The sequence below is a fragment of the Pan paniscus genome, chromosome 11 (genome assembly GCF_029289425.2).
Source record: "Pan paniscus chromosome 11, NHGRI_mPanPan1-v2.0_pri, whole genome shotgun sequence".
NCBI lineage: Eukaryota > Metazoa > Chordata > Mammalia > Primates > Hominidae > Pan > Pan paniscus.
Window position 1 is genome coordinate 34617227 of NC_073260.2, and position 13243 is coordinate 34630469.

Consider the following 13243-nt stretch of genomic DNA (forward strand, 5'->3'; position numbering starts at 1 on the left):
ATTTTAGTTAACTTTTAATTTTATTGGTAATTTATGTGTAGTTAACCACATACTTGTGCCTCAACTATTTCACATAAATGTGAGATGTCTTAGGCCTCTTTGAACTCTGCATGGAAAAGAATGCTGAGGAGGCATGTCTGTTTAAGCTGCCACTGCCTGCCTCTCATAAATAATATCTCACATTGCATAATACCCCAGATAAACTGCAGATAGCTTAGAGCCTGATAAATGAGAGGAAACTGTACAGTTTGTTTTCCAAATTTCCCTTGGACAGCTAATTCACAATTTACTATTTTATAGCTGTAAGATTTTAAAAATATAAAATAACATAGCTGTAAATACAGATTATCAGAAGATAGTCTGTAAAAATGTAAATATAATATAGCTGTAAATATACACTATCTAGGAAGTACCAAACCTAGTTTTAGTAGGTAGAGGCATCAAGTAAAATGGAAATGAAAGATGTTTCAAGGAAAACTCCAGGACATCTGTGGCGGTACTAAAGAAACCTTCCTTCTCAGGTTCCCAGCATGCTATTTTATTGATGTAACAACATTTTCAATAAAGTTGGTAAATTATCACTATATTACTGTCTTATAGCAACATAGTAAGAGCTTTAGAGATCATATAAGTATAAAATGTGAATTTAAAAAAACAATGAATGTGCAGGATTTTTATTAGGGCAAGCATTTCCATAACCATAAATATTTCTTTAAAACAAATAAATGTCCCAAGATCTCTGTTAGTGATCCAAACTAAGTAGAAATTAGTAAAATTCATTATAAATGAACAATTTCAGCATATAAACCAACAAGTCTTTTCTAGATTTTTAACATTGTGACCCAATTGCATTATTTTCCAAGTTAGAATGACTAATAATCAATGAATGTAAAAGCAATAATTAATACAGATGACATTCTACTTTTCCACAGTAAAGAAATAAACAATCTAATATTTTTATAAATCCCATTTTATATCACAAAATAACCTTTACTAAGCAAATTTTTTTAAAATCTCAGGAATTATAGACATGATGAAAAGATAGATATTTTATATAAATAATTCAAAAATACTGTCAGGCAAGGAAATGTAAAATCCTTATTTGAGTAGAAGAAAATGCTATAAAGCAATGAGTTATCAAAATACAGAAGAGGTATTCTAAAACAAATGAAAAACCAAGATGATGAAATAGTGACAACTACTTCTAATGTGTAACAGATACTGAAATGCCAAGGTGAAAGTGAACTGAATTATTTCTTAAAGCAGTGGAGAATATGTAACTTTCAAAAATGCAAGAAGCACAGCAAATTAACAAATTAACTTACCACCTCCTTCAAATAAAAGCGAGAACCTCTTGGGAGAATTTAAGCACCATTAGCAGACACATCTTAGAGCAGTTAATGAAATGTTTGGTATTTCAGTAGAAAACTATTTCAATGGTGAAAATGATGCAGGAATCAGAAGCATATTCTGCTGAGACACTAGGTAGTTGACACTTTCCCAAACTGGAAAAACATTTCATAAGAAGGCATACAGTTATTGGTTGAATCACATTTGTTCTAAAAATAATTCGTGCTTAGTGAAACAGCTTACCAGCCGCCACAACTCTGGGATCCTCATGGGACTTATGTCTCCCAGCTGCACGACTATCTGCACTCTCATTCCACCAAAGAACATGAACTGCAGAAATAAACCACAAATAGTTTCTGAAATATATGGCAATAGCAAATAAGAAATATTGAAAAAGTGAATCAGAAATGTTGTCTTATTCTTTAAATCAAAATCAAAAGATAAAACTAAATATGTTAGTTATAAGATTTCAGAGGGATCAGAAATTTGGGAGATAAATTTATAAGTTAAACTGGAAACATAAGGCTGAAGAGAGAATGCAAAGAAACACAGCTTAAGGCACAATTAAGACTAGACCCGAGTTTAATGACTTCCTACTATGTTTTATTTTAAAAAAAAAGCAGATTATAAAAAATTGTTTACTGTAGAAAATTTAGGTGATACAAAGAAAAAATAAAAATTAGTATAATCTTGACTGCCTAGATAAACCTTTATCAACATATGGTGTGTTTCCTTTAAAAAAAATTAGTAAACCAAATTAGGGTCTTAGTGTATATTATACTTAGTAACAGATTTTTTAAAATGCTGCAACAATGTGAGAATTTTCTATGTCAATGATATTAATTTTGAATGACAAAGACACCAAAAACAATCATGATAAAAACAAAAATTGACAAATGGTATCTAATTACACTTAAGAGCTTCTGCACAGCAAAAAAAAAAAAAAAAAAAAAAAAAACTGTCAACAGAGTAAACAGACAACCTACAGAATGGGAGAAAATTCTTGCAAACTACGCATCTGACAAAGGCCTAATATCCAGCCTCTATAAGGGACTTAAACAAGTTTATAAGAGAAAAACAAAGAATCCCATTAAAAAGTAGGTAAAGGGCATGAATAGTCACTTTTCTAAAGAAGACATATATGAGACCAACAAACTTATGAGAAAATGCTCAATATCACTGATCATTAGAAAATGCAAATATAAACCACAATTAGATACCATCTCACACCAGTCAGAATGCCTGTTACTAAAAAGTCAAAAAATAACAGATGCTGGTGAGATTGTGAAAAAAAGGGAACACTTACACCCTGTTGGTGGGAGTGTAAATTAGTTCAACCATTATGGAAAGCAGTATGGTGATTCCTCAAAGAGCTAAAAGCAGAACTGCCATTCGACCCAACAATCCCATTACTGGATATATACCCAGAGAAATATAAATCATTCTACCATAAAGACATGTGCACGTGAATGTTCACTGCGGCACTATTCACAATAGCAAAAACTTGGAATCTTTTCATGAAAACCTATATGCCCACCAACAACAGATTGGATAAAGAAAATGTGGTACATACACACCATGGAATACCATGCAGCCATAAAAAAGAACCAGATTATATCTTTTGTGGGAACATGGATGTAGCTAGAGGCTATTATCCTCAGCAAACCAACAGAGGAAAAGAAAACCAGATACCACATGTTCTCACTTATAAATGGGAGCTAAATGATCAGAATTTATGAACACAAAGAAGGAAACAACAGACACTGGGGTCTACTTGAGAATGGAAGATGGGAGGAGGGAGAGGATTAGAAAAGATAACAATTGGGTACTGGGCTTAATACCTGAGTGATTAAATAATCTGTACAACAAACCCCCATGACATGGGTTTACCTAAGTAACAAATCTTCACATGTACCCCGTGAACCTAAAATAAAAGTTAAAAAACAAACACCAGTTCAGCATTTGAAAAAGGCTCCATAAAGTATTAACATTCTAAAAAAATAAGATGTAAAATAAGATGCTTATAGATTTTTTTCAATCCTATAAACAACAAACTCTAAAAATTTGGAGATAAAAATTAAAACAGGTACCAAAATGAAAAAGAGAGACGAACTGATCTAATACACATGGCAACTTCATAGAACAAATGGACAACTGTACCTCTGTTGAGTTCTCCATATTCTGTGTGGAAAACACCAACTACTTTTGTGTAGCCTAAATTGACATGGGCATTAATTGCTCTTTCAAATGCATCACCCCACAGAGCTGGCCCACCAGGTTTCATCTGAAAAACAGCTAGTTCATAGACTCCTAGAATAGGGAGAAAAATAATTATTTCACAGAAGACATTCAAACAATTTCTAACCAGGTTTTCCTGATTTCATTAGAAGGCTAACCAATGAAGTTAGAGGATAATCCATGTATACATACATATGCAGTCACATTTATTGATTCTCTGCATTATTTTTCTTTGCTTTTATGTTTAGAAAGTCTTTGTCCATGTTTAAGGGTCAGTTGTTAAAATTAATCATAAAGAAAATAAAGAAAAAGGACTGGAAGCTATATATAAACTACACTCTGAAATATTTTTAATCTATAAAATTTGTCAGAAAAACAGATACTGAGAATGTATAATGAAGCAGAATTTTCAAGCTGCCTGTCTACACTTTTTAAAAAAGAAATGAATAAGAGAAGTACTTTCTGATATCCTACATTTCCTTCTCCTTTTCAATTTTGAGAGGAAATAACTTTTTCCTTTGTATAATTTTCCCCCGTAGGATTCTATTTCTAGTTGATCCGAAGTCATATCTGAGCCTTTAAGGAAAAAAAGAAAACCCTCAAGGAGATGGTTTTATTCTTCCTAAATATCCAGGTAAATGCTTAAAAACCATTCTACCTTCTGGCCAGAAGTATAAGATGGGTGGAGAGAAAGAAACTAGAGGACAAGGTAGATTGGACAAGAAAAAGGAAAGAAATACAAAGTTACTAAAGAATTATGAACAACATAGAGGAAGGGAACTATTAATAAGACTTGACACTGAGAAGCCAACTGTTTTACTTAGTGCTGAAAGCTAAGGGGAGTTTTAAGTATATTAGAATCCAAACAAGACTTTTCAAATCTCTTATAATCTAAAATAAAATACAAAGTTGAGTTTATGGGAGACATAAAATGAAATTTAAATTAGTTTATGCTTTTCGAATCTGACCTCTGTTTAAAATTAGAAAGAGGTAATTATTTCCTTTAGTGAGCAAGAAGTGAAATCAGGAAGAAGACAAATCTTTTCAAACTGAGAAACAAGAAAGAGGAAGACACGAAAGTTAAACTACAATAATGTAGCTACCAGTGTAAGTTAATTCATTCCCCCAAAACAGTCAGTTTACAAGCAAAGATGTACTTAATGATTTAAGATTAGCTGACTTTGTGGAAAAAATACTTTTATATTTAAAAGTTTATACATTTTAAAACTGTGACAAAATTTCATAAACTACGACTCATCTACCTACACCTGTTTTCCTAGCTCCCAAGCCCCACTTTTTCACCTGTATTGACCATGTCAACTTTTGTTAGGCATCCGTTAGATTTCAATATGGAAAAATACTTCATTTTTTGTTTTAAGGATAAGCAATGTTTAAGGATAAGCTCAATGTTTTAAGGATAAGCAAAGAGCTCTAGAACTCTAATTCTCTTTTTTTTTTTTTTTTTTGAGACGGAGTCTCGCTGTGTCGCCCAGGCTGGAGTGCAGTGGCGAGATCTCGGCTCACTGGAAGCTCCGCCTTCCGGGTTCACGCCATTCCCCTGCCTCAGCCTCCGGAGTAGCTGGGACTACAGGCATGCACCACCACACCCAGCTAATTTTTGTATTTTTGGTAGAGATGGGGCTTCACTACGTTGACCAGGCGGATCTTGAATTCTTGACCTCAAGTGATTCGCCCGCCTCGGCCTCCCAAAGTGCTGAGATTATAGGCGTGAGCCACCGCGCCCAGTCTCTAATTCATTTTTATCTCCAGACTCATCATATATTATTATATAAAACAAAGAATTATATATTTTTTCCTATAGAACTTTACTCTTTATAGCTTTAGGTCTTTAGTATTTTACTCATTAAAACTCATAGTCTAAGAGGGAAGAACTCACCTTCTTTTGGAGGCTTTTCTAATTTGGACCATGGTATCAGGTAAGTAATTTCCGTCTCTTGTTTATCAATGCGAGCCAAATTTGGAATGATAGATTGTTCTTGCCATTCCTTACAGTTGGCTAGGGCTTTCCGAACTTCAGCTCGATGAGCAAAATTATCTATGGGAGGAAAATAATTAAGAAAATGTTTTTTTATTTAAAATCGCCCATATTTTTACTTGAATTTTACTCAGTTCAGCAAACGTGCAAGGCCATATGGGAACCCCATGTTATTATGTCGCTGGAGATGCCAACATAAATATATGTGACAACTGCTCTCAAGTTACTCATGGTCTAAAAGGGGAGTTGAAATGTAAAAAACTAACTTAATTGACATAGAATGGGCTTTATAGGCTCTAAGACTTTCTTAGGAAGTTGTGTGAATTAGGTTCGTTATTCAATCTTTCTGTGCCTCAGTTTCTTATTCTGTGAAGAAAATAGTATAACATCTACCTCCAGTGTTGTTGTGAGGATTAAATGAATTAGTACATGAAAAGAGCTTAGAATGGTGTTTGGCACCTTAGTTAGTACTCAGTATATGTTAACAATTCTTATCAATGGAAGCATTTGATTTATAGAGAAAGACTATTTATCCTTGGTGGTGGGTGATTAGGTCAAGGTACACTTTGAATCAAATTTAACATAAATGAAATTAAGATGCACTTTTTAAGCCTCTTTTTTGAACAACAGCTCCCAATGAAATAGTGCTGATTCTTTTATTTCTTGTCAGTAATTCTTTTTCTCTACAACTTATTTCTCTTCTTTCTAAGTTACCCAAACAGGTATATACATTTACCAAGATATGGGCCTAGTATAGTCAGCCCTCCCTCTCCACAGGTTCTGCATCTGTGGATTCAACCAACTGCAGATTAAAAATATTTTTAAAAAATACAAGTGAAATAATATAGTATAACAACTATTTACATAGTATCTATATTGTATTAGGGATTAAAAGTAATCTAGAGATGCTTTAAAGTATATGGAAGGATGTGTGTGGGTTTGATGGAAACAGTATGCTGTTTCATATAACGGACTTGAGCTGAATCTGGTATCTACAGGGGGTCCTGGTACCAACCTCCTGCAACCTCCTGCAAATACAGAGGGACAACTACAGTATATTTACTTATAGGGCCTCCTAAGACTAATAGTAAATGAATTATATGATTTATGCTGAGGATAAGGAATAACACCTATCTTACAAGTGAACTGTAAAGACTTTACGAGCAGTTTAATGGGACACAATTAAACTTGTGGCTCACCTAACGCACATAAGTGGATTATATATGTGGTTTATCTAAAGCATATAAATGAATTATAAACACTTTATTAGCAGTTTTTTCAATGGGACATGTTTCAACTTGTGGTTTATCTAAAGCATAAATTATGTGTTATTAGGGTCTGTTTTATTATAACAGGGAAAAACTAAAGAATTACGTCAAGCATAGAATGAACACTTTTCATATTAAATTACTTTATGACTATTAACTTTGGACACTGATCACTAAACAGTAAATGAAATTATTAAAAGTTCTTTAGGTATCCTCAAGTCCTGATGTGGACTGTTAAGAACAGACATGGAAGTAACAAACATTCTGGGGATTCTTGTTACTTGTTCTCTTTCCTCTACTAAACCAGGGGTAGGTCAGCTTCAATATGGGAAGGACTGTCTCTCATTCCTTTTCCTTACCTCCCTAGGGTAGTATGAAAGTGAATTCCTTGAAACTCTGGGGTACAGAAATGAAAAAAGAAGTGGTCTCTAAACATAACAGAATTATTAAATCTCAGATTTGGGTGAGGCTTAAAAGTTAACTATCATCCTTTAAAAACCTCCATTTTTATAAAGCTCCCAAATGGGTGAATTATTTCTGCAAAAATGCTGATATCCAGCCCTAGCTGTAACAATAATAAGAAAAAAAAATTCTCTTATCCTAATGACACTCCTTTACCCAAGAACTGCAATTAGGAGTCTCATAAATTTACAAAGCATTCTCCCTTATTTAGCCAGTATTCCATCTTCGTCAATACCATATACATTAGTTACACATTTAAAACATTTTTATTAAATATACATGTCTTTTGGCAGGCCCAACGGTGATCTTAACCCACTTGAACATTTACAATTACTGCTTTAAATTTTTCATGAGCTATCTTTATAGCAAACGATTCTAACATTTTTCTGAGGATTAAAGTCTAGTTCACAATTTTATGGTTTGATATATGAGACTGCATGTTTTCTCATTTATGATAACATAAGAGTTCAAGCAAGGGGTGGTTAGAGGTGTACCACTGGGAAGAAGATCTGCTAAATTTATTTTTTTGGTATTGCTTTTAAAAAGTCTTACTTAACCTGTATGTATCTATGGTAATATAGATCCAAGAACTAAGTCTTATGTTACATTTAACAGAATGAAAATCTATACTGAATACTAAAACTGGATGACTCTTTACCATACTTCCAAATATGAAACACTTTATTCATTCTGCCTCCAAATTCTACATTCCAGAATCCAACCAATTCAGAGTAAGAGGTCCGAAGATGAATGTTTTTCTTAAGATTTTCCATGAACGCATTCATATTTGAAGGTTTAAGGTAATAAGTACGAAATTCATAGAACGTTCCATCGTATTGTCTAGGGCCCGTAGCAAAAGATGAACACACCTGAAGGAGGTAAGACAAATGTAAATATCTTGGGAAGGCACAATTACAGATTTGGTTACAACCAAATCTGAGTCTGGTACAAGGAACACACATAGACTCATTATCCATTGTTTACTTTTGTTGTCAATTCTCCATATATACTTGTTTACATAGAGATGTCAATAAAGATAACTACTCTTAATTCTGATGAATATGTAGCAACTGTTTCCTAGCAGGCGTCTACCTCTAGCCATTTTTTCATGAGAATTTGCTCATAAGAAGGCTGTGGGATCATAATGATACTCCTTTACCGAAGAACTACATTTAAGACTTAGTCTCTTTAATTTACAAAGGGTTTTCCCCTGTTTAGCCAATATTCCATCTTACTCAATACCATATGTATTAGTTCCACACACTGAAAAAAATTTATTAAGTACACATGCCTTTTGGCAGGCCCAAAAATACGTTTACTAACAAAAAACTCTTGTTTTTAAAAGGTTCCTAAAAAAACAGGAAGGGCTATTCAGGTCAAAGTATTTCCTGAATCCACTGATGAAGACTACCGGTCAAAAACAGGACTGGAATGTAACTAATATAAAAGGAAGCTATAACTTATCCAATTGCATTGTACTATGGGTGTATACTGCATAAAGGCTGAAAAGGAAAAAAACTCAACAAATGAGAATTGTCTCCATCATTGTTTCTAATTACAGATGCAATATCAAGAAGTATGTACATTTAGTGCACTCAATTATACCAAGTTTATGGAACTATCCTTTAAGAACCACCCTTTGTAATAGTCATACACCCAACAGGTACATTTTCTGTCCTAATCTGGCCCTCTGAGCCTGAGTGAGCTTAATGTTCAGTAGCAAATGCCCTGTCAGAAATTATCCAGTCTGTGTGTATGTACATGCAAATATTTATGTAAACACATGTGTATACACAGACCACTCCTGTGGCATTCTAGTTTACAAATCCATTCATTTAGGCATGGTTAGCAAGTGACAATTTCCTGAGGCTCACTACCCAGAATAATCTATCGCAACAGTTTCAGTAGGCATCTTTCACTGACATATTTTTGGTTACAACATGCAAATGTCTATGTAGTTTGTGTGCATAACGTCTTAATTATAATTGTCTATCTTGAGTTCATTCATCTCCAGTATGAGTTATGCCCTTATTGCTCAAGTGTCTTAGTTTCCTTAGAAAACCCTTCTTCATACCAAAAAATATCTGCAACTATCCTTTCTTTTGATGGCCATTCTTTTTGGGTCAATTTAATCAAATTCTGAAAATAAAAAACTGCTTAGTATCTACAGTTTAAAAATATTATTATTTCAGAAAATGGGCCAATGAGGTATTTGTAATAACTGCTTTCAAAGTTGATTTTCGGAGATTTGTATCTGGAGATGTTATCCTAAAAAAACGCAACAGCTGGCGCCACGGGGGTGTCCCGGGAGTTGTGGCATTTAGGCTAGAAACAGCTGGCATCAGGCTGGGCACAGTGGCTCATGCCTGTAATCCAGCACTTTGGGAGGCCAAGGTGGGCGGATCACGAGGTCAGGAGTTCGAGACCAGCCTGACCAACATGGTGAAACCCCCCGACTCTACTAAATAGTAAACACAAAACAAATTAGCCGGGCGTGGTGGCTGGCGCCTGTAATTCCAGCTACTCTGGAGGATGAGGCAGGAGAATCGCTTGAACCCGGGAGGCGGAGGTTGCACTGAGCCGAGACTGCGCCATTGCACTCCAGCCTGGGCGACAGAGCGAGACTCCGTCTCAAAAACAAAAACAAAAATCACAAAAACACTGGCATCCAGTTAGAAAACCCCTCTGACAGCGACTGCCAGCGAGACGACCCCGGCCTGTAGCCTCCTCCTTGCGCGCCAGACGGCTCCAGAGATCGCGTCAGAACTTCGGCGGCGGCGCGGGGCCCGGGGTCTGGGAGCGCCTGAGCGTGGCTCGCACGCTTCAGAAACACCCCCCGCCCCTCCCCTCCCCTCCGGCCAGGGCTCGGGCGCGCCCCCGCGGCCAGTACCTGAGGCGCGAGCGTCCGTGAGGCAAGCGCCTTGGTCAGGCCGCTTCTGAGAACGAGCATGGCGCGGCTTCGGCACTGAGAAAAGCAGCCAGCCGAGTCCTTTGTGAGACTTCTCTGAAGTCTTCCCGAGTGGAAAAAAGCGGCTCCTGGACCACTGGCGAACTCAGGCAGGGGCGGGACTCGGCGGGGTCAGCTCCACCCCGGCGCGGGAGGCGCGACAGGTCCCGCAGTTGGCGTCTTTCTCTTCGGCGCTGAGCCTCGGTCCCCCGTGGTTTCCTGAAACGTTCTTGCCCCAGACGTTAGAGGTGACAGAATTAGCTGAAGGCTGGGATCGTTCCTGCCCCACCTTTCTGGGCCCTGACCTCATTCGCTCCGATGCGCAGTTGTGTAGATTCGTAAACGTGCGGCGGTTGTGCTTGTGTTGCCCCTGGAGAAGGAAGGGGAGGTGTTCAGCGTGTGCGTGTGCAGTGCTTTGCATTTAAAGTCGAGATGTTGACAGGGTTAACTTGTTTGTTTGAGACGTAGTCTCGCTCTGTCGCCCAGGCTGGAGTGCACTGGCGCGATGTCGCCTCACTGCAAGCTCCGCCTCCCGGGTTCACGCCATTCTCCTGCTTCAGCCTCCCCAGTAGCTGGGACTACAGGCGCCCGCCACCACGCCCCGCTAATTTTTGTATTTTTTAGTAGAGACGGAGTTTCACCATATTGGCCAGGCTGGGACAGGGTTAACTTTTACAGGTTGTGATAGACGTGTATTTGTAGACCAGTGAGCCTTCGCTTTTCTGCATTATCTGTCCCCATTGCCACCCCACTGTGATCTTGGAAGGCTCCTAATAAAGATTTAATTTTCCATGAGCTCAGTGGAGTAGCAGCACCGAGCCTGATAGGAAAAAGTCGAAGTTAAACATAGATAGTTTGAAACTAGATCGTTCTGTAAGCCTTAAGAGCAAAACAGCCGACCTCTGGTCTAGTCCTCCCAGTCCCGGAGTACTGGTCCCCAGACTAACCACCTTCAACATTTTAAGCTGTTCTTCTAATACCTGTTTCCGTATGTTTTTTATTTTTTTGAGACAGAGTCTTGCTCTGTCGCTCAGGCTAGGGTGCAGTGGCATGATCTTGGCTCACTGCAACCTCCGCCTCCCGGGTTCAAGAGATTCTCCTGCCTCAGCCTCCTGAGTAGCTGGAATTACAGGCGCATGCCACCACACCTGGCTAATTTTTCTATTTTTAGTAGAGACGGCGGTTCACCATGTTGGGCAGGCTGGTCTTGAACTCCCGACCTCAGGTGATCCTCTCGGCTCAGCCTCCCTAAGTGCTGGGATTACAGGCATGAACCACTGCGCCTGGCCCGTATTTTTAAATAATGGTCATTTTCTGCTATTTCTTGCATTTTCAGTTATGGAGAGTATGTGTTGACTTCCTTCTGTGGCAGATGAGGATTTAGGTCTCACAGAAGCCACTCCCCCGGGGGCTTATCATTTGTGTTGAGAACATTCAATATCCTCCTAGCAATTTGAAACTATATATTATTAACTATAGTTATCCTGAAGTGGTATAGAGCACTAGAACTTATTCCTCCTATCTAGCTATAATTTTGTTTAACAAATCTCTCCCATCCTTGTCTTCCTCCTAATCTTTCCCATCCTCTAGAATCCTGTTATACTTTTTATTTCTGAAATCAACTTTTTTTTAAAGCTTATACTTCAGTGAGAACATGTGGTGTGCAACTTTCTCTTGCTGGCATATTTCACTTAACATAATATCCACCAGTTCCAGCCATGTTGCTGTGAAGGACAGGATTTCATTCCTTTTTACTGCTGAATAGTATTCCATTGTGTATATATAACATACTTTCTTTATCCATTAATCTTGCTGGACACCTAGGCTGATTCTGTATCTTGGCTATTGTGAACAGTGCTGCAATAAACATGGGGGAGGGAAGATGTCTTTTTGATATGCTGATTTCTTTTCCTTTGGATAAATGCTCAGTAGTGGGTTATTTGTAGTTTCTTGAGGAAACTCCATAGTGTTCTCCATAGTAGTTCTAAGAGTTTACATTCCCAACAGTGTATAAGATTTTCCTTTTCTCTGCATCCTCATCAGCTTTGTTTTTTGACTTTTTGATAATAGCCAGCCTAACTGGGGTGAGATAATACCTCACTTCCCTGATGATGAGTGATGTTGAACATTTTTCATATATTTGTGAGCTATTTGTATGTCTCCTTTGGAGAAATGTCTGTTCAGATCATTCTTAAATTGATTTGTTTGGTTTTTATTGCTGGTGAGATGTTTGAGTTTCTTGTATATTCTGGATATGAATCCCTGTCAGATGAATAGTTTGCAATTATTTTTTCCCATTCTGTAGGTTGTTTTTTCACTCTGTTGATTTTTTCATTTGCTGTGCAGAAGCTTTTTAGTTTGACATAATCTATTTTTGCTTTTGTTGTCTGTGCTTTTGAAATCTTATTCATAAAACTTTTTCCCAGACAATGTCCAGAAGCATTTCCCTTATATTTTCTTCTAGTACTTTTATAGTTTCAGGTCTTACAGTTAGCTCTTTGACCCATTGAACTGAATTTTTGTATAGAGTGAGAGGTGGGGGTCTGGTTTCACTCTTCTGCATATTGATACCCAGTTTTCCTGGCACTATTTATTGAAGAGACTGTCTTTTCCCCAGTGTATGTTCTTGGCACCTTTGTCAAAAACCAGTTGGCTGTAGATGTATGGATTAATTTCTGGGTTATATATTCTGTTCCATTGGTCTGTTTCTATCCCAGTACCATGTTGTTTTGGTTACTATAGCTTGTAGTGTATTTTGAAGGCTGGTAGTGTGATGCCTCTAGCTTTGTTCTTTTTGCTTAGGACTGCTAAAAGCAAATTCTTGATAAAGAAATAGACCTATTCTTTATAAGATATTAAATAACAATATCTAATGGTAGGTGTAAGAGGTATCATAATTTTGAAGTAGTGATGAAGGTAAAATAAATTTTCTGTATTTGCAACAACTATAAATAGAATTTAACAGCATCTGTGATTTTTACT

General features: G+C 37.1%; 1 protein-coding gene across 2 annotated transcripts; it reads right to left on the minus strand.

Annotated features, from left to right (window-relative positions):
* Window positions 1-658: 658 nt before the first annotated feature.
* LOC100972546 (protein NipSnap homolog 3B) lies at window positions 659-12583 on the minus strand. 2 transcript variants are annotated; one of them, XR_004673412.3, is made up of 7 exons: window positions 10205-12583; window positions 7973-8183; window positions 5486-5644; window positions 3511-3660; window positions 3192-3274; window positions 1594-1680; window positions 1459-1505 (listed from the first exon to the last, which is right to left on the minus strand). XR_004673412.3 is itself a non-coding variant. In XM_024930139.4 (6 exons), exons 1-6 carry the CDS (start codon window positions 10262-10264, stop codon window positions 1429-1431), a joined length of 744 nt encoding a protein of 247 aa, XP_024785907.2. In that variant the 5' UTR covers window positions 10265-12583; the 3' UTR covers window positions 659-1428. The 2 variants fall into 2 exon arrangements, 1 of the variants encoding a protein (XP_024785907.2); XM_024930139.4 differs by lacking the exon at window positions 3192-3274 and having other exon boundaries at window positions 659-1505.
* Window positions 12584-13243: the final 660 nt, after the last annotated feature.

Excerpts from the sequence above, each read along its gene's own strand:
- LOC100972546 (XM_024930139.4), bottom strand. The coding sequence starts at position 10,264 with ATGCTCGTTCTCAGAAGCGGCCTGACCAAGGCGCTTGCCTCACGGACG. Across the intron at positions 5,645-7,972 it reads GTTTCATATTTGGAAGTATG|ATAATTTTGCTCATCGAGCT; the intron begins GTAAAGAGTCAT and ends TTCCTCCCATAG. Across the intron at positions 1,506-1,593 it reads TCCCAGAGTTGTGGCGGCTG|TTTGGGAAAGTGTCAACTAC; the intron begins GTAAGCTGTTTC and ends ATGTTTTTCCAG.